This window comes from Oreochromis niloticus, linkage group LG7, assembly GCF_001858045.2.
Source record: "Oreochromis niloticus isolate F11D_XX linkage group LG7, O_niloticus_UMD_NMBU, whole genome shotgun sequence".
NCBI classification, from domain to species: domain Eukaryota; kingdom Metazoa; phylum Chordata; class Actinopteri; order Cichliformes; family Cichlidae; genus Oreochromis; species Oreochromis niloticus.
This window is the reverse complement of record NC_031972.2, coordinates 25894789-25921177: the sequence shown is the minus strand read 5'-3', so window position 1 is coordinate 25921177 and position 26389 is coordinate 25894789. Positions and strand designations below refer to the sequence as shown.

Below are 26389 nucleotides of genomic sequence, written 5' to 3'. Positions count from 1 at the left end.
GTGGCGCCCATGTGAGGTTACAACTTAATCAAACAACAACAAAGCGTGCCTTCCACCAGCGTCATATTTGTCGACCAGCACCGTTCACAAGGGCAGGAACGGGAAGCACACATGAGCCATAAAGCAGGTTAAACAGCCAGCCCGGTAGGAGACTCGCCAACAGGGTGTACAGAATCAGCATGAGGCATGAGCTATGATCAGTATTTTTCTGTGTTCACACAAACACAAAATCACATTTTAACAGCTATCCACCATAGTCAGAATTTTGGAAATGGAAATAGAAATGTTTAGTTGTGAGGTGGTGAAAAGTGCTCTGTATGAAAAAGGTCCAAACTGAAGGAGGAAAGAAGTACCTTTTTAAATTAAGCCAGCTTATTTTGAGAATTTAGTCTTCGTCTATCCATCTGGGAGGAGAGGGTGAGACGAATCTCTTTTTCTGCTGCAAAACACATGACAGTGAAATCACATGTAACCAGCTAAATAGCTTTCCTGTCAAAATCATTCACTTGTCCTCTCCTATCTTTCCACACAGCCTTTTTGTCTCAACCCCCTGCTGTTTCAAACACTTCACTAATAACTGACAGATCAGCAATTTGGCTGTGCTTTAATTATGTGCCCAAATTATGTCTCACGCGCATGAATCTTGACTTTTAGTGCAGCACCAACTTTTGCTTTGCTTGAACAAGCAGCGCAGTTTCAGGAAGACAATGAGCAGTTGTCTCACTTTGTTTTTCTCCGTTCTCCGTCTTTTAATTAGGCTACATCTAGGTTATTTTCTGTGTCAGACTGTACAGACTCCCATCTCCAACCAGCTCTAAACATAAATACTAAAAATACATCATGCTGTAATATCCTGTCAATACCACGCCAGTGACATAAACTTTAATGAGACGAGAACAGATGTTGGCTATTTTGATCTCAATGCAACATTCTCTCACTACTCTCTCTCTCTCTCTCTGTGTATCACAGACTGTGTGTCAGATCCTGTAATGGCAGAAGTTAAGTGTCTCCTAAATTAATGTTTTAATGTAGTTACAAATAAGAGGCTTAAATGCATGTCTGTGTAATGTATATGCATGAGCCTTTAAGTAAGGAATGTGCATACTTGGTTTAATGAACTGCATCAGCTTGGAGAGATTCTCTACTCAGGTAGGTAATCAGCTACCTTAAATACTTTTTAGATCCATAATTGCAACATTGGTTTTGTGGATTTATGTGTTTGTTTAATCTCAAAGCATTTTTTACTCTGCGGTTTCCCGCCATACGTCATGGGAAGATAATTTAGGTTCAAAATTAACATGTGTTCAATATGTCAAGAATCCTTTAATACATTGTATCTCATCTTGTTTTCTAAGATAAGATAAGATAAGATAAGATAACCTTTATTAGTCCCACACGTGGGAAATTTGTTTTGTCACAGCAGGAAGTGGACAGTGCAAAAGTTATGAAGGACAATTAGAATAAAAAAAAAAAAATAAAAAAGAATAAATACAGTACACAACTGTACAGAATAGAATAAAAATAGAATAATATATACAGTAGAATAAATAGAGTAAAATATACAATAGGATAAAAATAGAATACAAATGTTATATACAACAGAGTGAAAAATACAACGGTTGCCAGAAAGATTATTGCACATTGTGTTATTGCACATTTGTGGATGTGTGTGATTGATCAGTTAAATGCTTTATTGTGGAGTCTGACAGCAGTGGGGAGGAAAGACCTGCGAAATCTCTCCGTCCCACACCGTGGGTGCCGCAGTCTCCCACTGAAGGAGCTGCTCAGTGCTGTCACAGTCTCATGCATGGGGTGGGAGATGTTGTCCAACAGGGATGACAGCTTAGCCACCATTCTCCTGTCACTCACCACCTCCACTGGGTCCAGAGGGCATCCTAGAACAGAGCTGGCCCTTCGGATCAGCCTGTTCAGTCTCTTCCTGTCCCCAGCAGAGATGCTGCCCCCCCAGCAGACCACACCATAAAAGATGGCTGAGGCCACCACAGAGTCATAGAAGGTCTTCAGGAGTGGGCCCTCCACTCCAAACGACCTGAGTCTCCGCAGCAGGTACAGCCTGCTCTGCCCTTTCCTGTAGAGGGCGTCTGAGTTATGAGTCCAGTCCAGTTTGTTGTTCAGATGAACACCAAGGTACCTGTAGCTGTCCACAGCCTCAATGTCCATACCTTGGATGTTCAGTGGTTGCAGTGGAGGATGTTTGTGCCTGCGGAAGTCTACCACCAGCTCCTTGGTTTTACTGGCGTTGATCTGGAGGTAGTTCAGCTGGCACCAGTCCACAAAGTCTTGAGTCAGTCCTCTGTACTCCTTGTCGTCCCCATCAGTGATGAGGCCGACTATTGCAGAGTCATCAGAGAACTTCTGCAGGAAGCACTGGGTGGAGTTGTGGGAGAAGTCTGCAGTGTAGATGGTGAAGAGGAACGGAGCCAGAACCGTTCCCTGTGGGGCCCCCGTACTGCAGACGACCCTGTCCGACACACAGCCCTGAGTCCTCACATACTGTGGTCGGTCGGTGAGGTAGTCCAAAATCCAGGTAGTGAGGTGATGGTCCACTCCAGAGTTCTCCAGCTTGTCCTTCAGAACCGAGGGAAGAATAGTGTTGAAGGCACTGGAGAAATCAAAGAACGTGATTCTCACAGTGCTCCCAGCGGTCTCCAGGTGAGCGAGGGAACGATGTAGGAGGTGAATGATGGCATCATCCGCTCCAATGCCAGGCTGGTAGGCAAACTGAAGTGGGTCCAGTGATGAGCTCACAAGGCGCCGAAGCTGAGCCAGGACCAGCCGCTCCAGGGTCTTCATCAGGTGGGATGTCAGAGCCACCGGCCTGTAGCTGTTGAGGTCCTTGGGGCGTGAAGTCTTTGGCACTGGAACAACACAGGAAGTTTTCCAGAGCTGTGGGACTCTTCCCAGCCTCAGGCTCAGGTTGAAGAGGTGCTCCATCACACCACACAGTTGGTCCGCGCAGGACCTGACGACCCTCGAGCTGATGCCATCTGGACCCGCTGCCTTCTTGGCTTTAATCCTCCTCAGTTCCCTCCGAACCTGGGTGGTTGAGAGAGACAGGCTGGAGCCTTGTGTTGAGTGTGTATTGGATGCTGTTGTTGGGGGTGGGGAGGAGTGAGCAGGGTGAATAGAGGAGGTGTGAAGTGTCTGAGGTGTCAGAGGTGGAACAGCAGCAGTGGGGGTGGGTGAGTCTGCAGCCGATGTTGGAGACTGCCTCATGGCTGAATCAAATCTGTTGAAGAAATGATTCAGTTCATTTGCCCACCTCACATCCCTCCCAGGCAGAGAGTTCTGACCCCTATCAGGGGTCTTAAACTACCAGCACATGTGCTGATAGTTTAATGAGAGTTTGGATCTGCGTCTCTATCAAAAATGTCTTTTCACATCCATCCAAATATTTCTGTTTAGTTATCATTTAATTTTTAATTCCATAATTTGCAAGTGTAGTTAGGAACAACAGTGCTAAATAAAGTTCTGTTTGTTATTTTGTTGATATGAGATGTATGAAAATGTACAATGTGTTAGTGCAAATATTTACATATACATAGAAACATAAGTTAATCAAAGATCATTGACTTTTAAACCGTGGATAAATTAAGTATGGTTTAAAGACTTTTAGTAATAGAATGCCGTGCAAAAGTTTTGAGCCACCCCTCATTTCTTTATCTAGCATGTATAAAATTTCTTATATCACCACGCAGCTCCAAAATCCAGTCCAATAAAAAATGACTAGAGGCCTTTTCTCAAAAGCTGCTTGCATTGATCATAATTAGTGACACATTTAAAAAATGTTTGGCAAATTACAGTTAAAATTACGAGCCTGTGGGCTCTCACATGCTGGGTCATAAGTATTGTGTTTGCTTCAATTAGCAGTACATTTCAAAAAATCAACAGAAGAGAAAATGATCTCATGCCACAAATTTTGTGAAACAGTTTCCTGCTTACTAATTATAAACAATGCCAAGTGATATCATAGAGAAGAATAACAACCCCAGTAAAAACAGTAGAATCTGTGAGCCTTCTATTGTTTAACGTTCTATGATTGCACCAGCCACCCGCTGGACTCAAGGTATCCATGATGTGAAAAACGTAAGAAGTAAGCACAGACTAAAGAAGTCAGAGTCACATCACTCATTCAAGTTACAAGCTGGGAGCACTGACAGCTCTTGTAGTAGGTGGTACATTAGACAAGTCTAAGGCTGGTTAATTGCACCACTGTGAAGTGCATCAGTGTAGCTCCATCTCCCATGAAGTATATAGAGGCTGATATAAGTGTATGTCGTACTGACAGTGATGAAGTGTTGCTTAGATTGATAATACTTTATGTTGATACAGCGAAATGAGAAAACAAACTGGGTGCATGTTTTCAGATCTTTCTGCACAGTACTGGATGCACAAAATGGCAATTTTTTATATAAAGTTTAACCCTGAAGACTGACTCCTTTAACATTTTGATTGTACAATTTACAGAACTACTAAACTGAAATGACTCAACAATTAGGGTTTAAAGACCCAAAAGCTCACAGTAAGGAGCTGATTAAGAAATTGTTTACAAGGACTTTAAGCAGCAAATACGTGATTTTGTGTAAGCTGCATAGTATTGTTTGAATTCAGTTCAGGACGTGCTCCCCACTCTAGCTCCATGTTACTTCATTTCAAATTTTGATGGCATATTATTCTGAATAAATAAAGAGAAATTCCACATTGATATGATAGCATCTCACATTTGTTGCAGATTTGTCAGATGCACATAAATGATGTAGCTCTCCCATCCCAAAGATGCTCTGTTGGATTCAGATCTGGTGAGTGAGGAGGCCATTTGAGTACAATGAACTCACTGTCATGTTCAAGAAAGCAGTTTGAAATGATTTGAGTTTTTTGACATAGTGTTTTATCCTGCTGGAAGGAGCCCTCGGAAAATGGGTACACTGTGGTCAGCAACAATATTCAGGTAGGCTGTGGTCAGCAACAATGCCCAGTTGGTACTAAACAGCCAAGAAAAGAGTGCCAAAAAAAAAAAGAATCCCCCAAACAATTACACCACCAACAGCCCAAACTGTTGATACAAGGCAGGATTGATCCATGCTTTTTTGTCGTCTGAGTCAAATCCTGAGCCTACCATCCAAATGTCCTGCAGAAATCAATACTCTGACTCTTGCTTCAGTTTCCTGTTATTAGCTGACAGGAGTGGCCCCCAGTTGTCTTCTGCTGCTGTAGCCTATTTGCCCGAGGATTTAATATGTTGTGCATACCTCGCCGCTAACAAGTGGTTGTTTGAATTACTGTTGCCGTCCTCTCAGCTCAAGGCAGTCTGGCCATTCTCCTCTGACCTCTGGCATCAACAAGGCATTTTCACCTAGAGAATATTTTCTCTTTTTTGGATGATTCTCTGAGATCATCTTTCTTCCTCAGTCTGATGCTCCTTTTCAACTTCAGCTGGTCTTCTTGAACATATTTACATGCCTAAATTCATTTGCTGTTGCTGCCCAATGACTGGCTGATTAGATATTTGCATTAAACCTTATGCTTGTAAAGTGGCCAGAGTGTATAAGTGTTGTATTTGAATTATTTCACATACAGGACAGCAATGTTAATCTTGTGTGGGGAAAAAATAGCACTTACTACAATCACTTAGCACATAATACTTTATTTTTGGAAAGGTCTGGAGAAGCAAAGTGAATAATAACACTGAGTAGGTTATTTGAGAAGGAAAGAGCCTAAGTGATATGGACCTCCTGGGCCTGAGCTGGGACATGGGGTCAAGCCCCCACGTCAGCAAGCATTTGTCCAGCTGAAGGGACTGAATACCAGCTCCAGTGCTGCTGGACTGCAGAGCCGGTGCTGTGGCTTTACTACATGAAGAAAGCGGATAACGTTTTGTTTGTTTGTGTTTGCGTGTGGAATGTACTGTCACTGTTTTCGGTACGTGCTCTCAGATTACACATAGAAAAGAAATCGCCCCATCATTTAAGGGTGTCACTATCTTGCGTGCGACCCACTCGACTCATCACACAGCAACACTGATGATCATATTTCTTTGTCACTGAAAAGCAGCTTGTTTGTATGCAATGGAGTGTGTGTCTCTCTTGTCTTATATTGCATCTGAAGAATGACTGAGGCAGTCGGATAGCAAAAGAACACTGTATCTTATCACCTTTGAATTTAAAATAGGAACATGCTGTGCTGTTGTGACCGTCTAGTCATTATCACGTTTACTTGATTGTGGTGTTCACTGATCTTGGTAGTGTGTTTAATTAACACTATTGCATTACGGCTACAAATCTTTCTTTAATTTTACATAATTCAGATCAAAACAGGATGCCTGGTGATTTTTGTCCCAGCTCTATTGTGCAGAGTTGACTTTCATTTTGATTGATTGTCTGAGTTTGCTGATCATAGGCAGATCTGAGCAAAGGCTGAGCTTGCCTTCACTTTCAGGATGTTTTTTTTTCTCACAAACCTGACTTACAAACACATTTGAAGTATAAAGTGATTAAAAGGCAGACACAGATTTGCAAAACCTTTTTTTTTGTTTGTTTCATCTCAACCAATTGTCACTTTAAAGCCTTTATCCTACAGACATGGTGTGCATACAATAAGGCAGGTGATTCAAATAAGTGTGACTCAAGGTTAAATGGTTAATAAAGTTAACAAATCTTTGCCAGAGAGATTAAATTCTTCTCAAGATGACTTTGAAGCCTTTTCCTTGACAACTTTTATTTGCCTCCACTGTTTTGCTTCCACAGACTCAAGAATACTATAATGACAGTGAAAGAAATAGAAGTTTTCTAAAAGATTTTGCCCCTTGAAGCAGTTTGTTGAACTTTATGACACACGGAATATTCTTCAGATACGGTTTACAGTTCCTTTTTAAGAAAAGTAGGAGCACACACTCCTATTTTATGCAGAACACTACACAGCTATCAAAACATTGCTGCAAACATGAGGCAAACGAGTTACAGCCATAGCATCAAAGATTTTAATAACGGTCTCTTACTTGTGATGCAGCACACTGCTACAACGGTGTTAGACACAATGCTTGCGTAAGTGTATATTTGCATGTGTATTGTTTATCTGTCTATGTTCTGTAGTTTAAAAAAAATGGATACAATACCCAGAATGCCTGGCTTTTGATGATTTCCATTGTTGTTGCTGTTGTTGTTGTTGTTAAGCGTGTGTAGGGGGCCACGAAAGTGTCACTACCATTCTGTGTTGTTCATAAAGTAGAACTAAAACTATATTCTGCCTCCTTGCTTTAGCATGGTGAATGAGGAACTACACAATATTCTGAGCCAGTGAGTGAATGATAGCACAGAGATCTTGCAGTTGTTCTGGATTTTGTTTGGGATTTGCAGTAAGATTTGACTGGGAATCTGGGGAAGAATTGGGCTCAGTGGCAGGTTTGAATCTCGAAAAGAGCTGTCCTTCAATGCGCTGGCAAGAAGGTGGGATATACAACACACTGGTCATTTATCATGTACGTAGATCCAGATGCTTTGTCAGTATTTTGAAAGCTATTGAAGCTTTTTGTATTTCAAGGAGGAACACTGTATTTAAAAGACATAAATTCTAGCCTCATCAATTTGAGGAAGGGGCATGAATAGACAAATTTGCTACTGAAATGTGACAGAGAGCACAAAACTCAATTTAAAGAAACTGAAGTTCTAACGATGAGGGACAAACCTGTGTTTAGTGTGATAAACAAGAGACTATATTACCCGCTACTGGGCACCACCTTTGTTTCAACCTGACAAAGGTAATCTGCAGATTGTGCAGAAGGAGGTCACAACAACACAGGAAAGTCACGTCAGGTGGCACAATCACTGTACAAGCACTAACCCTGCCATAGACGAAAGTGCCAGCAAGGCAAAGCCATCAGTCCAAGCACAGAGTCATTGTTTGTAGGAAAAAATCATCAAATTGGCCTCAAACTGGCTGGTTCACAAATCTGCCCATACGAGAACAGACTGTCAACATTAAGATGGACACTGGTGCTGACGCTAATGTGCTATCACGGACTATTGCAGGTTGTGTTTGAGGGCCTAGGTGAGTTTCCTGGTGTGAATCAGACCTGTGCAAACATAAGCATCCCAGCAGTTGTGTGCTGCCACCAGAAAATACCATTTTCACTCATGGATAGGCGGAAAGAGACATTCAGCACCTAAAAAAGAGGAGTCTGATACACAACGTCACAAAGTCAGCAATGGGTTACCAGCCTGGACATGTGTGCAAAAAGGTCCACATCAGCTGTGCTTGGACCCAAAAGACATGAACAAAGTCATGCAGAGCCAGCACGTTTGCATACATCACAATCCTCAGTAAGAAAGAGGGATACTCACAAGTATAGGTAGAAGAAACATGTCGACATGTGTGCATTCAGCACACTATAGGGAAGGTACCAGTCCACCAGGCTACTCTTTGGAATACACTTTCATCTGCAAAGCTCCTTATGAGCAGAGTTCTGTGGTCCAGAGCTACGCTCACACCAGTGGTCCCTTCAAATTCACAGATGAGCAGACAGGCACAGCAGAAATGGTGCTTCAACAAAACAGCTTTGGTGCTTGCTCTTCAGAGAGGTAGGTATGCATTAAAGTATGCATGGGAACAGTCAACATATGGCAGCCATTGATATTTGTGAGAGTCCGAGAGGAACCAAGATCCTGTAACATCATTACACAAGCGGGAGCGTGTTGTAGAATAAAATAGTTGAGATCTGACAGAACAACGAAGTACAGGGATATCCCTGAGGAAACCATAGACTTGGACAGTGCCGTGGAACAAGAAGAGGAATTGTCAGAACCAGGAGACACCTGAAATAGAAATGATGAAAAATGAAATGAAAGTTTCTCGGAGGAAGAACTCACAAATGCAAGAACTCAAAGCATACTGCATTAGCTGGAGAAATGAGACCACCCAAGACTGCAGGTCTATGTTCAACACCGGTATATTACGGTACTATAACCTTTATCATTACTTTTTAAGTAATGATAAGAAGTTGAGGGTGAGGTGATGTTACGATTGTTTGCAAGATCAATAATTGTCATAATTGCAATTGTCAAATCTAATGCTAAATTAGGCTTAAAACTAATAGTGTTGCCAGTCTTCAGAATTGAGGGTGTAGCTAAGATGGGTTGCTACAAGGACTACAGTACCAAGATTGCCTGGGCAGTGACATAGCGTGGGTAGCACTATTGTTGCTGTTTTTACTTTGTAATGTGGCAGTTTCCACCAGTGTAAGTGCTCTTCTGTGTTGTTCGTCAAAAAGATGCAAAACAAGATCACGCCTCCTGTTTTCATTTGTAATCACCTTGTTTGCATCATAAATAAGGTGCAATACGTTATGATCAAATATGTTCAACTTAATTTTAATAGGAGAGATCATATGGAAGAATTGCAGATGATTTATTTGGGATACCAAGTTCTCTTAAACTGGCAATTAGACTCCAATGACCAACCACAGCTGAACAGAATCCCAGCTGTCTTATGAATCAGGGCAGGACTGCTTGGAGTCTAGACGCTGGTGGTGGTGAAGATGATGGAGGCTTGGGTGGAGCTCTCAGTGACCAGGATGAGGTGGAAATGGGCAGTATGTGGGTGGAACAAATGAGAGGCAGAAAGGCAGAATTGCAGAAGAGCATTGAGATTTAAAGTCCACAGAATGTAATGGAGAAGGCAGGCAAGAAAATAATTGGACTATTGCATTGGTGTCATCGCTGAGTTTGACAGCGTGGGAAAATGGAAGCAATGTAAAGAATAGACTAGCAGCTGAACACCCAGGAAAGCAGGCGGATGAGTGATTACAGATCTTCCTTATTGAACTTGTGTATAAGCTTCATTAGATATTAAAGAAAAGGGTCATCTGTCCTTTTAGAGTTAATCAGAGATTTGGAGAGCATGGCAGGTTCTCCCTTATTCTCCCACACTTGATTCTTCATTTTAAGGCTGAAGTAGCATGATTGTTTTTTCAGCATATTAAATTTGAAATGTGTTTTAAATTATTTAAGCTGTTCTCTGTCTTCCTTCTTTGTTTTTACAGCTGCAATTGTATCTTTAAGCTTTGACTGACAGAGTGGAATATTTTCTTTTTCTGTATGCAAAGTTGTTATCCAGTCCTTAGACAGTTTCATTTTGTGTGTGTCTTTTTTGTTTGTTTTTTAATATATTATAACTTGGACAGGTTAGGTACAACCTTCAAGAGTGTATTTACAGTACACACCTCTTTAGAAGATGTATATTAGTTTATTCACAGTGAGAAGAGAAAGTGTTATGTTCTGCACACTCACAGTCATTTACAGTAGCACATTTGGGTGCAAAATATGCTTGAAGCATTTGGCCAATCAAAAGAAAAAAAAAAGTATCCCTAAAGTATATGCTATGAATAGCTTTTTGCTGGTATGTAGTTTTGCATTGTTTGCAAAGAGATGTCCCACCACTTGCCACAATTTATATGAATTTATTCCTGTTGTGTCTAGCTACAACATGTTCTTTGGAGCTGTGGAGTACTATAGATACTGCTGAATTTGAGTTTTACCCTTTTTTTTGTCGGTTTAAACACGCTTATTATTCAACTTCTTGGTGTCCAGTATATAACAAAAGTGTAAAACATTTTTGTCACTTGCACTAAAGGTCAATACCAACTATCTGGATTTTCTTTCTGAAAAAAAGTTGAATTAACCTGTCAAGAGTTTTAAATCCTGTAAAACCTTTAAAACCTGTACATTGTAACATATTTATTTATTATTTACTAATTACTATTTATTCTTTTTAAAAGTATTTTGCCTTATTGAGACATCTGGAAGATTGCCTTAAGCACTATCGGCTAAGGCGAGGACTAACTACATTGCAATTTTAGCAAATCATTTATTTGGTACCACATGGGAGGATATTATCAACATAAAACAGGCTTGATGGAAGAATTACACAAGAAAACTGCAAATGAACAACTGAACTCTTTGTGTCTTTTACTTGGAATACAGCTGTCATTAAAAACTAAAGTTAGGCACATTGTAGCATGGGTGGTTCTTTTGTTTCTTTTGATGTGAGCCTTAACAAATTAAAGAATCTGTAGCTTTTGGCAGGTTTTGTTTTGGATATATTTTTCAACTGGAGGTAAGAACTGCTTGTTCACACCCCCTGATAGGACTCATGTGATGACAACAGATGTGCTACAGATAATTTGGCAGTTAAAAGAGTGTGTTTATAAATATAGCTGGTTTTAGGCACAAACCAGTCGGCTTAGGTTTAGGGAAAGGTTGTGTTGTCTGTTAACCAAACATTTGTTAATTTAAATTTAACTTCAATAGTTATTTTAAGGTTAGAATAGGTTACTGTCATGGTTAAATCACAAAATGCTGACTTTTCATCTGTTGTCTACTGCATCTGAGTACCTTCTTTGCCCTTCATGGTAATAAAAAAAAAAAGGCCACAAACCAAAATTTATTGGTCATGTAATAAATGTATTCTATTTATCACAAGTTTTCCTGGAGCTTTAACCCCTTTAGATTTTATCCTCATCTCGCTGCACATGAGACGAAGGTGAAATTGTTCCAGAAACCTCTCCTCGCCTTCTGCTACTTTCTTTGCCCCATCATAATTACCGTGGCCCTTAGGGGCCTTTGTCACTTGAACATAAATACATTTATTTTATTCTGGGGCAATTCTGGAAATGACTCATGCTGCCTCGCACAAGGCCACTGGAAATAAAAGGTAACTATGGGCAATCATAAGCTGATTGCACTAAAAACATATGGGGTTGATTTTTTTATGGGAGAAAATCACCACTGATATTGTCTCTTGAGTCACACAGTCAATTTAACTATTTTAAATTCTTTGACCTCTTCCACTTACCCATGACATTACATCCTTTCGGGAAATTGTTATTGTTTCTTATCTTCTGCGCTGTTGTTGAGGGTCAGCTCAATTCCACTGTAAACTTTTTCCAAGCCCTCTGGACAGAAAGCAAAGCCAAGGATGAGGAGGAAAGTAATCAGGGAGCAAAGTGCTTCACTAAAGCGAAGTCATTCAGTTAATGGGATTTTCCCTGTGTTGTCGGTACAGAAAAGATACCTCGCTATCGATCTCTGTCACTCACCTCTGATGAGTGCTGATCAAAAACCTATTTAAAACCTGCCATCTCTTATTGTCTGTCTGGACAGAAGAATGGAGGAGGAGGCGTTAGTGGAGATAAGACAAAAGAAAGGAAAATAATAATTAAAAAAAAAAAATTAAGGTGCCAAGACAACAAAAGAGCTCTGGTGGAAAAGTAAGTGAAAGAGAAGGGAATAGAGGAGTACTCAAGTTGCAGCTCGGATGCTTTCATCTGTCACATCTTAGATGTTTCAAATCTATTCAAAGCAATTGACTGGAGTGCGTTGATTGGCAGCCACTTCACTGGTCCCCAATATAAACAGAGATGTAGTGCTACTCAGTTTTACTTGATGGGTTATACAGTCATATAATTCTCTAACTTAATTCAATATACAGCAAAAATCTGACCTTACAGCCAGACACGGTCAAGTTAAAAAAGTACACCCACAGTCAATTTCTAAGACTATCAAGCTATAATAAAAATAATATATATCAGGTCCTGTACAGGTTCTCCAATTATTTAAACATGTCGTCCACAGACGAACAAGAACACATGACAAATTACGCTGGTTGTGTCATCATTTATTTAACAAGAATAAGCCAAAATGCATAAAATGTGTGGATAATTAAGTACACCCCAGTGTCAGTTGCTTGTAGAAACCGTTTTATCAGCAATAACTTGAAGTAATTGTTTTCTGTTTGACTTTATTAGTCTCTCATATCATTCTGGAGGAATTCTGGTCTTTTGTTTTTTGTTGGGTTTTTTTACAATGTTGTATCAGGTCATTGTGGTTTGTGGTTTTATTTATGCAAAGCTCTATAAAAGTCCCACCACAGCATTTCAATCATGCTTAGGTCTAGACTTTGAAAGAGCCATTAAAACATATTGATTCTTTTGTTTTTCAGCCGTTCTGTTGGAGGTTTACTGCTGTTCTTGGGATCGTTGTCCTGTTGTGTGACACAATTTAGGTCAAAGCTTTAGCTGTCAAACAGATAGTTTCACTTTTGACTATTGAATGCTTTGGTACATAGAAACGCTCAAGGCCCCCAGGCTAAATCATCACCCCTCCACCAATATATCTGATAGGCTATGGAGTGTTTCTGCTGATATATTATGTTTGGTTTTTACCCAATGTGGTTCAGTGCATCATGATTAAACATCTGACTCTCATCCATTCCAGAAGTCTTATAGTTGGGAATTTGCTTGGGGTGAATATGCTGGGATGTCCATTACTTTTTTGTTTTGTTTTCAACATTCGAATAATCTTTCTCACTTTAAAATGATGGACTCCAAATTGCTTGGAAATTCCCTCATAACATTTCCCAGATTTATAGGCACTGACAACTGCTTCTTTAGGATCGTTGCTGAGGTTTTTTCCTGCTTGGCATTGTGTTAAAACACACCTGATTGCTCCAGACCAGCAAACTGCTTTTGTAAACACTTCCTAATGATCAGTTAATCAAGTGCATTTGATTACAGCAGCACCTGACTGTTACTTAACCTCTTAATTCATATGGAAGCAATAAGGGTGTACATAATATTTCACACACTGGCATAATTTTCTCAAATAAATAACGGCACGGTGTAATATGTTGTATTATTGTATATCTCAGGTTTATTTGACTAATTTTAAGACCTGTTATGGACCAGATGTTTTGTTTATTATGTCCTTATACATACATTTTAGAACTGAAAGAGGTTGGACTTTTTTACATCTTTGTATATATTATATTTTGACTATAGTTGCTGATGAAACTGTTAAGCTACATCAAAATCAATATGCAGCTCACTGATACAGACTATCATAACATGTTATGATAGTCTTACTCAGTTCCATTACTGCAAGTATAGAGGACTGCAACAAGTGTGTAATAAATAATTAGAGGTATATCTTAATGGCTCCATCATATTTCAACACATTTTTTAAAACACAATGGTGAATGGATGAGAAAGTGGATCAGTTTTTTGCTAATATTAGACTTTCACTGATCAGTGTTTACAAAGACATATACATGCTCATGGAGGAACAAAAAATTACTTATGCAAAACAATTGTCCAGGTAGGATTGTGTGCCTATATCAAAGTGCAATATCCAAAGCAGAAAACCCAAAGAGCCTCCAACCTTCATAGCAGCTTTAAGATACTTAATATCCTTGAAGTATCTGGAGTGAACTCTGTTGACCTGATGTACCCTGTATTCGGATGTATTCTGTTTCCCTTCCAGGACTGGCTGACTAAGTTTGGGTACCTCCCACCACCCGATCCCGTGACTGGCCAGCTTCAGACCAAGGAGGCCCTGACCACGGCTATCAAAGCCATGCAGAAGTTTGGAGGGCTAAAAGAGACTGGAGTGTTGGGTATGAGGCTGTGTTTGTTTGAAGCAGCTGTGTGAAATCTGTCACATTTGCTGGATGGAGGCAGCATGCACTGAATAACTAATGACATCCTGTAATGCAATCCAATCAAGAAAACCACAGACTATAGCCACTGAATTTTCCATATAGTTGAATCAGCACCTCTCTGATGCAGTCAAACTTCTTTCTCTCTCCCTTCTCTCTCTTTCTCTCTCTATTTGTTTTTAGACCAAGCCACCCTGGGCCTAATGAAAACACCCAGATGTTCTCTCCCAGATGTGTCTGAAGCTGAGGGCACATTGGGGCGCAGGAAACGAAGCCTGACTCCTCAGAATAAATGGAATAAGAGACATTTGTCCTGGAGGTAAGGGTCATCAAAATATGAGGTCTAGTATTTTGATAGCACGTTATTATTATAGCGATACAGAGGTACAATGCACACATCCATACATTGACGGGCGACCCAGTGTTTAGTATTAGGCTACATTAGGGAAAAAACATTTTCTTCCATCTATGCATCTTTTGATAGATTACAGAACTCTTCCACTATCTGGAAGTCTTCTATACTTTAGATTAAATTTAGTTGAAGGCACATTCATTTTGTAAAACATTCTAATTAGAGACCTTGAACCAACATCAAACAAGCCTGTCCTCTCAGAAGATGCACACATATTCCTCAGGATTCGTCATGAGATGTTTAAATTAAAGTGTTTTCTCAGTATTGCACCAAGATACCACAAGTTAATGTAAAAATTGTATATACAGTCACTAAACCCACTAAGAGAACATTAAATGGTCTAACCGTGTAGTGCTACTCTAATTAAATGAGTTTTCCATTGAAAATCTGTCTTATAGCTAACTGTAGTTCATTTTTTCTTAGTTTTAATGGATTTAAATGTGATCAAGAGTCATTGCAAATTAATTAATTAGTTAAAACCACAGAAATTTCAGAACCAAATTGTAGGGAATCCAAACTTACCACCTTATTTGTACTCAGTTGGAACCACTTTTGCCTTCAGAATTGGCCAAATTCTTCACCTTATAGATTAAACAAGGTGCTGGAAATATTCCTAAGGATTTTAGTCCATACTGACATGATCCATGATGGACATCTCCTGTTCCACCACATCTAAGAGGTGCTCTAATAGATTGTATTCAAAAGGCCTCCAGGGTCACCAGATCTCAAACTCAATGTCATGTTCAAGAAACTGGTGTGAGATGATCTGGGCTGTGTGACAGGAAGTAGAGTGGGCGATCTACCTAACGGAATGTTGGTGGTTTTATCCCTGGCTCCTTCAACCTGCATGTTGAAGTATTCTTGGCCAAGATAGTGAGTTTCCACCGCTGCATACATTTGAGTGTGAGTGTTTGAATATTTGATTAGGTTAGGTTAAGTTTAAATACATTGAGTTGCTGCAGTGTGATTTGTTAATTATGTGATAAAGTGGCTGGTCAGTGTATAATGGCTGTACTTTTTTTCAAAATAACAAGGAAACCAAAGTATATTTAGAAATGGAAATGTTAGTAGCCAAAAGTGTATGCTTCAAACTACTCTGAACACTTGATTTCCTAAGTTATGTGTTTACCTCATCATGGTCATCGCTTGAGGCATACCAAACCTTTGCGCTCTGACTACTCTAGAAATAAGCTCAATAAGTCCCCCTTTAACTGTTGCTAAATTCAGTCGTTCCCTGTGTTGTCATGAATTATGAGGTTTTATAAAGTAGTGTATTTAGGTAAACAGGAAACAGAAAATTGTTTGAAGTTGCCAGCCAACAACAGTGGATAATGCCCTACAGAAAAGAATCTGTAGTTTAAATTGTGATGCTTTTTTTGTGTTGAGTCCGAAAGGTATTGAAGTGGTTTCTGATAATGTTTTCAAACATAATGAACGTGACCAATGTAGCCTTTTGATTTTTTTAAAATGTTGTAAATAAGAGCAAATCTTAAGTCAAAAACCCTATGAGTGACTTTCACTGAATTACTAGCTGCAGTGGGACCTTACTTGCATGGCTATGGATGGGAGACGTGATGAGCTATGTTGGTTTCAGTCAACAGAAATACTTCAAATGCTTTGAGGATAACAGTAACCATTGACCTGCTGTCATGGTCCTGTGTCTTTGACTCAGTGTTGAGTTTGGACTTTCAATGTCTGTTATTTAACATTTTCAGTTAGACTCTTATTTTGCTATTGTTGTGCAGTTTGAGTTTTGTTGTTTTCAGGCTTTAGTTTTAGTTATGTGGGTTATGTTCACAGTTTGTATTCAGTTTCTTGTTTTATTTGTTTCCCCCATGGTCCCTGTGTCTTATTGTCAAGTCTCCCTTTCTATATTAGGTGTTTCTTTGTCTTATTACATCCTCTTTTATTTTGGTAACTGTGTCTTGTGTGTTGTTTCTGTTTTGCTTTTTTTGGATTAGTTTCAGCTGTGTATCGTTACCGTGGTGTGTCCCATATTTGTGAATCCATTTGGAGCCTAACTTTGCCTTTGTTCTTTGTTATGTTGTATTGTTTGGATGTGTGTGTTCTGTTGGTAGGTTTTTGGAATTCTTCAGCCTCAGTAAAGCTTTGCTTTTTGTTCACTTTAAGTTCATCTTGAAGTCTGCATTGTGGGTCCCAAATCAATGCAATACAATTCATAACACCTCCCATCAGAGTCTTGCTAGGGTTCTTGCAAACCACCCAGTAAATAAACAATAACCCTAGAACTGGTAAAGAAAGCAAAGAGGAGAGTATTTCTTCAGGCTGCCTTTGAATAAAGTTGGTCTGGTCATCCGTGACCATGCGAGGAACCAGAGAATACTATTAGACCATGTAGGAGGAAGCAGTGAAACATATGGTCGGTCTGTGATTTACCCACACTATCAGCGTTCATTCAACATTGAGCTGCCATAATCTCTTGTGTGGGCCAGTGTGTGTGCAGGATATGAAATACACACATGAAATTTGAAACACAGAAAGCCAACACACAAGCATGGACAAAATACAGTATATGCACATACTCACAGGTGTATGTACATGTCTCTCTCCTGGTGGGCTTTAGCTGTCTTTGCCTCTTCTTTGCACCTCTGCCAATCAAACATCAGCTCACGCTACTCAGAAATAAGACAGCCTCGACTTCAGTCCAGTAAAACACCTTTGTATTCACAGCAGTCAGACTTGTAGAACAGTGCACAGGAACACATAGATTTTGTTAAGGTGTAGATTTTCAGTAATTTACCATAACAAAGTATTGAAATTCTGCATAAACTGGCCTCTATTGGGTGCTTTCGGTTGAAGCTGTAATGCTTGCACAGAAATATCCCTTCTGCTTGGTTTAGAAAATTGTTTTGTTTTTTTATCACATTATTTGTTGCACCTCTGCTTCATTAGATTTTATGAGTGAATAACAGAATGTGTGACTATCAACTAATGGGTTAGATGTAATGTGACAGCCATCTAAAATGTTTATTTGCCAAAAGCAGTTAGATTAAAGAAAGAATAATATTTATATATCTGAAATTTAGATGTTGCAGCAAACATTAATTTGAATTATTTCATCATGCAGTGAGAATGTCACTGTGTATGGGCGAATTCTTTATTGATGTTACGTTAATCTGAGCAGAGCAAACAAAAAAATGCTAACCACACAGATGACTAAAAATAAAGAGGATAAATATACACATTGCTCACAAGAAGTCAAAATAACCGCAAAGAAGAACATCGTGTTTTTGGCAAAGTGGTTCTTCTTACATATTCCATTTCAACAAAGCAAGAAGAAAGTAAAGGTGAAGATATCTGAAGGGAAAATATAAATAATTTTAAAAAATCTGATCATTAAATAAAACATACAGCTTTGGAGTTTAAGGGACTTCAAACAATGAGTTGAAACAAAACAGTGTAATTACAAAATAAAACTGATAATATTGCATAATATTTTATAAAATGTTCCTTTGGCTTACCTCAGTGACTCAAAATTATATGGTTCATTGTACAGCTACCTCAGGAGAAAGCTTAAATTAGCATGTACTCACACCAGGCACGGCTATACCCCCTCACCACTGTCCTGCTGGCCTGTGCTCGCACTGCACTTAGTAATCAGCAGGATCAGTTTGTCCCCGCAGCTCAGCTCCTCTCTCATACTCACATTTTGTGGTTCATTTTATGAAGCATCGGTCCATCTCACATATTTGTCATTAACAATAGCCAGTACTGTGGTGTATGGATGAAATAGTGGTGTCACTTCATGGCAAGGTCCTAGATTTGAATCCAGTCTGCAGCCTTGGAATATGGGAGGAAGTGGGGACGCAGGGGAGAATATGCAAAGGCATGCAGGGGATTAAGTTAATTGTAATTGGCTGTTTCTACCTGTGACAATCTGTAACCTTGGCAAGGTGTACCATGACAGCTGGGGTGGGCTCCAGTCGCCCCCTCAATTAGATAAGTAGAATAAAATGGATGGATGGTCTTGATAAAGAGATTTTTACCCAGGCAGTTGTAGGTTAGGGTTCAGTAGTGGTCAGGGAACCGTTCACTTAACACCAGGAGACAGCACCCAGCGATCACAGTACTCAAACGAACCCTCTTGAGGGGTCCAAAGCTGTCACACTGAACAGATAGGCTGGTGTGAGTACCTCCTTAAGCCACAAATAACTTTGTTGCTGATGGCTAGTCGTTATTGGGCATTCCGTGATCTAGTTACCTAGGTAACCTTCTAATTTATTTACAACCAGGTTATATGTTAGTCAACAGTATCCTGCCCAGGACACGGGATCCTTATTCTTTAGTCACTCAATGCTGATTCAGTTTTTTTCTCTCTTTCTCTCTTTTTTAAAGGGTCTCTAGTCGCCACATTGCTGTGATTTTTTTTTTTTTTTTTTTTTCCTGTGTGGATGTAGCTTTTTTGTTAAATTAAATTAAAAGTGATTCACAATATAGTAAAGTTTGCCATATTTAATGCACAGTTACCGTACTTGCATTAAGACTGTAATGGTTCAGTTTTGTCTTTGTCATACAATGTGCAAAAGCAAGAAGTAACTGCTTGTAATATCAACAGAACATCAATAAATAAATATTATTATTATTATTATTATTATCATTATTATTATTATTATTACTAATAATATTGCTGATATACAAACAGTAAAAATCAACATACAGAAAGAAATGGTTTTGATTAATGGTTATAGCTTTTAAGTTCCACGACTGAGATATGTCCAGGAGTTGCATGCTCTGCAAAATCATAAGCTTGGTTAACAATGATTATGCAGTATCTGTTTCTACTGAAGACTATATTAATATTAATCACATCCTTTCAGGTTTTAATGAAGGAATCACGGTTAATGCTTAAACAGAACTATGATTTTTCTACTGGTGTTCATAGAGACATACACGTTCATTATACGCAGCATTTCATTTGTGACTCTTTCGGGGTCCCTCATCAAGCGAAGCTCTTCACCGTTATATATGGACTCTTTAATTAAAACGTCACATTAAGTTACAGTGAGAAGCAGAGACTCGCCCACTGGCTCCTGATTTAGCTCACCTCAGCACATTGACGGCATCTGATTGACTGGCACTTCACAGTCTCCCCTGCTTGTTCACACACGTCATTCACATCATTATGTTCTGGAAATGTGCTAGGAGTAGGTGATGAGAGGTGGGTGTCAGATACTTCATGCAAAGGAATAAAGATAAGGGGCTAGGCTATTTATTTTAGCCTCTTAGAATTAAAGAATGCATTTTTCCACAATAGAAATGAGTAAGTGATTTTGGCTATGTTTTTTTTTTCCTCTGAGAGCCTCTTTGCTAAGCTTGAGCCCTTAATCCCAATTTAACTCCTGCTTACCTCTTTCCTTTTTCTGTTGCACACACGCCGACACACCACGCTTCACTCAACCAAGTATGTTATAGACATCAACGGCCTAGTTGTGTAACAGCTCACTGTTAGCTCATTATCTCATATTGTTAGCCCATTATCACAGCAGACAGCCAGGCAGTCATTAGCAGTCCCACTGATAACTCAAACAGATAGGTGTAACGAGCTGAGCAGAGCTGAGAAAAAAAAAATGGGGAGGATGATGAGAATAACAAAGAAGAGAAGAGGCAAACATGAAGAGCAAGATTGCATCTTTTTTACCCCCTCTACATCCATTAAATCATGGAGCTAGATTTTATTGGATTGCAAAGTCACCAACTCCCATCCATCTCTTTAGACTTGCACTGTCATCTTTCTAATCAAGTAAATGAACAGAGTACAAGAACGAGCGGCGTAGGAGCCCGAACACAGCCTTAATGACCACGAAAATGAATGTAGGTCCACAATGGCATCATTCTCTTTACATATTGCGATGTATCATCATTATATTTATGTCCTCTTAGGGTACAGCCATACTAATTTGTTTTAGTTTTAAAATGTGTAACTTTTTATACATTTACGCCTAGCATCCAAATAGAGACTTTTAGAAACAGTGCTGATCTAGTGAAGATGCTGGCACCCACATTCACTTTTCCTTAATGGGTCTCATAGCTAAAATACACTAATTATGCTCACGTACTTTTACAGATTTTCCTCTTCCTTCGGGGTGATCAGTTTCCCATTCCTAGCCTTCCTCTGCCAGTAGATAATCTCACCCTATTTGCTTTGCTATGACTCCTAACCTACATTTTCCATGATGCCCAATCAAGCAAACCAACATCTGGTCAACCAGTCATCTGCTTTCTTGCACCAGCATACCCAGTGCATGTGAATGATCTTGTGATATGCACTTTATAGAGATAGAGATTATTCCTGACAGTGTGCTAAAACACTAGTCTGGACAGAACTTGTTTCAGTCTTAAAGCAGTGTTTTTAAAAGATAGACAAAAGATAAAGATGTGGTTGGATTTTAGTTTTGAAATATTAAAGAAAAGGACAGGGTTTGCTTTCACTAACATTACAAGCATTGGAAAGCTCCATTTTTTTAGGTCACAAGAAAAAAAACAAACAAGAAATCTGCCTGTATAATGCTACTGTTTATCCTCAGTACTCATTATAAGAATGAAAAAAACCCCAAAAGAAATTCCAAACAGTGGTGGCACTGGAGGAAAGTGCCAAAGATGCAAGAAATACAGGTCTGGAGCAGGTCAGTAGGTCACCACCCGGTAACCTGTGGTTGCTAGGGAAAAATGTTTATTCCATGACTGGTTGATGAGTCCTTACTGGAGATTGCTGGCAGTCACTGTCAAATCGACTGCTAAAAGCAGCAGACTCGCAGACCTAGAGACTGGTCACTGACCTCCTGGCAACCACCGGTTGCTAGAAACCAGAAAAACATATCAGGAAATTATTAAAATAATGACATACAATCTGTTAGGTGGAATTTTAAGGCTCTTTAAACTTCTTTAGCAATTTTAAGCTTCCTTAAAGATGTCTGAACTGATCGCATGAACATCCAAGACAATTTTTTCTTCTCACACAGATCACCCATACCACAATTCACACAGACTCTACTATAATAAATCTCAATTTAAAACAAAGTTTTTTTGTTTTTGGTGTTTGAACAAACACAGATTTACACTGCTGGAGGGAATGAATGCCATCAGTAATAAACTGTATTCTCAGCCCAGGCAGAATGCACCTTGCATTTATCTTATATATACATATATGAGAAATGCCTGTATTATACTGTAGAGCACACATGCCTCCCAGAACAAATGAATCAATAAAATTCTATTTTTATTGCACCTGTCATACGGGTTAGCACAGTTCAAAGTGCTTCACTGATGAATGGTCACAGGACACAAGACGCACAAACCAAAGAATGAAATAAAAAATAGATTGAAAAGATAAATATGGAAATGACAAAGAATAAAAACAGGATTAAAAGCATCAGTAATAATGATGATTATAGAAAAGAGTTTGATCAAATGTAGACTAAAAGCTGGTTAAAAGAGACTGAAAGAAATCACAACGCTGAAAGCTATAACCTGCCATAATTCTGGCACTGCGAAGTTCTCTGAAATCGTTTCCCTCTCCTGGCATTTGAGGCCACTAACCTGTGAAATTGCTTGGTAGATCCTTAAGAATAACTATAACACCGTTATCCTATTAGGGACCCAGATTTCACATCAGCATCGTAGAGTCGGTGACTGCAATAAACAGGAAAGAAAGAGAATGAGAAAAGAGGGAGATGCAGACTGAAAGGGGGAGAGACCGATATTTCTGGAAGAGGGTAGACTCACGCAGAGCCTTTTAATTTAGTGACTTTCATCTTCAGCCTAAATGACATGACGTGTGTGTGTGTGTGTGTGTGTGTGTGTGTGTAAGAGATATGTATCTGAGAATTTTTTGGTTTAATACAGTCTGAGTCTGTGTGTGGAATATTTTCCCGTTTTTGTGAGTGTGTGTCTCAGTGTTTGAGCTACATTATACATGTGTGCATCTACAAATGCATATGAATCACCTTCTGCTATATGAGCTTTCAATTTGCAGGGTAATCAGCTTATGTCTACGGAGGGTAGTGGAGCACAGGAGGTGAATATTAGGTGTGTGTGCCTGTGTGTTTGCGTGCACATGTACTTTTTAGCATCACTTTTGATGTCAGCTCATGTCTCTGTGGAGCAGCAAAACCACAGGAGGTAAAAGCCTGCTGAGAGGCTGAAGGCGGGGGACAGCAAAAGAGTGTTAGAGGTTTCTTCATCTTTTTCTCTCCCTCTCTTTGCATTTTGCCATCACGCTCTACTTTCCTCCCTGCCTGTCCTCAACTGAATCATCACTCTGTGTTTTTGCCTGCAAAGGTCTTTAAGAAATATGTGGAAATTAAAAGTCAAACAGGTGAAATGTAATAAGAGTGTGCGTGTGGGTGTGTGTGTGTGTGTGTGTGTGTGTGTGTGTGTGTGTGTGTGTGTGTGTGTGCACACCTGCCTGTATCAGCTTAGGTTAACACACACAGCATGGACACAAATACACACCTCCCTGCACAAAGTCAAGTTTGCTCTTACTCATTTGTCAAATGAAGGTCCAAATTATGCCATGGAATTAACCTAGTCATGAAAATTAACTCAACTTAATCAGCCTTCTGTCCATCCAACAAATTTCAAAGCCTTAATCAGGGATTCCTAATTTGTTGCAATAAGCACAATGTGCTCCTTCTGGTCCCAATTCCTTTATCTTCTTCCACCACTGTAGAGACTTAAAAGTCCACAGTCCAGTAATCCGGAAACTTCCAATAACCTGTGGCTTATGTGGAATTATCAAAAAGGAGGAGGTGTGATCAAAAGGTTCAGGGAATCAGCCTCTAAAAATCAACAACCTAACCTGATTTTCCATCCATTTTTGTTTTTTTAAGATCTCTCCCCCCCCTACACCGTTGTCACCATGGCTGTTATTTTACAATCTTTTCTAGTGTATCACACTTTGATCCAGGGACATGAGCGTAATCGGGACAGTCAGTCAGATTTTTGATGGGCCGGTTCACGTTCTCCTCTCTTTTGGGCCAGTTGGGTGGGGAAAAATTATTTTGACAATTACTTTATTTTCTACACAATTTCAATTCTTCTAGCAGTGCAACCCCTGTATCGCAGTTGATCAGATGAGTTCTACCATCTGAGAGATTTCTCTCCTCCCAAATATTTGAGTTGCTTGGGCCTATTGAATTAAGCATCAGTCAGTGATTAAAGAGAGTAAAAAGTGGTCAGGGGAAGCTGAAACAAACAAGGGTGTTGGAGTAAGATGTTGCCAAATGTGCTAAGTTAACTAGCCTGTTTACCAGAGGACAGACCCCAGTTGCAAGGTTATTAGGTTATTAGCCTAGTTTAGGCTAATAAGTTCAACAGGTAACCAACGAATCAGCAATATTAAGAGGAAAACATTGTTTTAAGGTCCCAGTATGATCTGTGTAATATTGCATAACAACTTTTAATGGCATGTTTTTGTAGCATCAGAGCTGCTGACATACTCGCACAATGCTTCTGATCCCGATAAAAAGAGGCCATAAGTAAGGGGACAGTCTTTACAGAATTAAGTCATTTAGTTATTTAAGTCATTTATTCTAGTGTAAAATATAACACAGCGAGAACAGACATGATTGATTCTAAATCAAGACATTCAGAATATATCCACATAATGGTAGGTAGCCTAATTTTAGCCTATTAAGACAAATTGCCTATGTTGTGCAGCACAAATGAACTGTAAACTATTATAATAGAAATTGTTAAAAAAAACATTTAAATTCCTCCACTATGGGAAAAAGAAATGGGCCAGGCTTTGGCCATGAAACTCCCAGGTTAAAAAGGGGCAGTACCCCGCACCTGCTTTAGTCCAACTTATTTTTAATTTACCGCTAGTGGACAAAGTCCAAAAAAGAAAATTTAAGTTACTGTATGTGCTAATGTCCGTTTAAAAACAAAAAAAAAACAAAAAAAAATGTCACTTTCAACGTGCTTTGTGCAGGCACGCAATGGCAGGTTGGAATGCAGTTGTAGTTGTTTCTGCTGAATGTTCTTCCTCAGACGCCTCAGGATGCTACGTGAGAAAGCGTTGACAGTCTCTCCCTGTGGCCAGCAATTCACTGTGCGCAACCGATGAGCACGCTCCTGGTCTCCACATTTGACACACTGCCTTCTGGCTTGGAAACTGTGGACTCTTCAGCAGAAAATTGCTGCAAACTGCTTGATTTTAGCCACAGACCCAGCTGTCATCACTGGAGATGATCCTCCATACATCGGAAGTTGATACAGAAGTTGCTGTTTGTGCACATACTTGTAGTGAAATCGCGGGACGTGCAATGTGGGTGGTCAGAGCAGGGCTTGCAGAGGGTACTGTATGTCTGGACGTACACAAGTATTTTTGTAAAACAGAGATTTTCCACTTAATTTTGAAGAGCTGTCAATAGGTGACAATATAACCTAACTGGAATTTGCCAATCAGACACAATAACAAACAATACATGGAACTAAAGAGTTGTTACATATGTATTCTAGTCTAACGTTGTACAAAGAAAAACAATAAATTGCTCAGCTAAAACTACATCTGGAAGATGGCAGCTAGTACAGCTGATAAGAAAGCCAGAGTTGGATATGGAAGTGTTTTGCATTTGAGGTGGGGGTAACTAAGGTATGAAAATTGATTTGCAAAAGGCAATATACAAATGATGTTACTGTGTTTTTTGGACTAACTGATAAAAATATTCCAATTTAGTGAAGCACTTAGAAGACCGCCATCCAGATGTGTTTAAAGAATTCAAGTTGACTAAGTATCCGTTCTCAGAAACAACATTCAAAATATTTTCCTTCTCACGTTATCCTTCAATGTTTGCTACAGCTGGCACTGCCGTTGTGAAATCAACATTTTAACCATTGGATAAAATGTTTCCAGTCTCAATCATTTAAATTTCACTCTTTCAACAAAATATAATGTTAACAATTAAAGTAATTGTCTTGCCATCATGTCAATGACTTTTTAATAAAGGAGTTTATGTTTGAGTACATGGGAAATGATCATTTTGTTTTGGTATTGAATTGGATATGAAGATTGATGTAACTCTACTGTGTACTGTGACCAGCTACTAAATGTCTGGCAGCGTGACATCTGTAGTCTGAACATGCCAGGAAAGATTACCTTATTAACATTTGGTTCATCTCCTGTTAATGGTAAAGTTTTTGATTATCATAATTATTCTCTGAACGTTTTGAGGATCTAGCAAGTTCCTCAAAGGGAAATAATTTAAAAATGGGTTTAAATCACAAAATGTTTGCAGCTTCGGGTTTAATTTTGCAGGGTGTGGGGCCTGTTATGGAGCTTGTGTCTGCTCTGTGCAGAACTCGCTTTTCCCCATCGGTTCTCAGTTAATGCAAATGTCATTTTTGCGAGATGATAAAGACATTAACATTCACCATTTTTTTTTTTCTGAAATGTTTCCATTTATCAGTGACGACTTCATTATTTTGAGCTAAGTTGGTGTAACTGCCAGC

The 26389-nt window shown here is 39.3% G+C and overlaps 1 protein-coding gene across 1 annotated transcript in view; it reads left to right on the top strand.

Moving 5' to 3' along the window:
- LOC100710573 (matrix metalloproteinase-17) overlaps positions 1–26389 on the top strand; it is a 91487-nt gene that overhangs the window by 19084 nt on the left and 46014 nt on the right. The window contains exons 2-3 of the mRNA XM_013270785.3: positions 14331–14463; positions 14689–14824. Coding sequence (XP_013126239.2) covers positions 14331–14463; positions 14689–14824 — 269 coding nt within the window. The remainder of the gene's footprint in view (positions 1–14330; positions 14464–14688; positions 14825–26389) is intronic.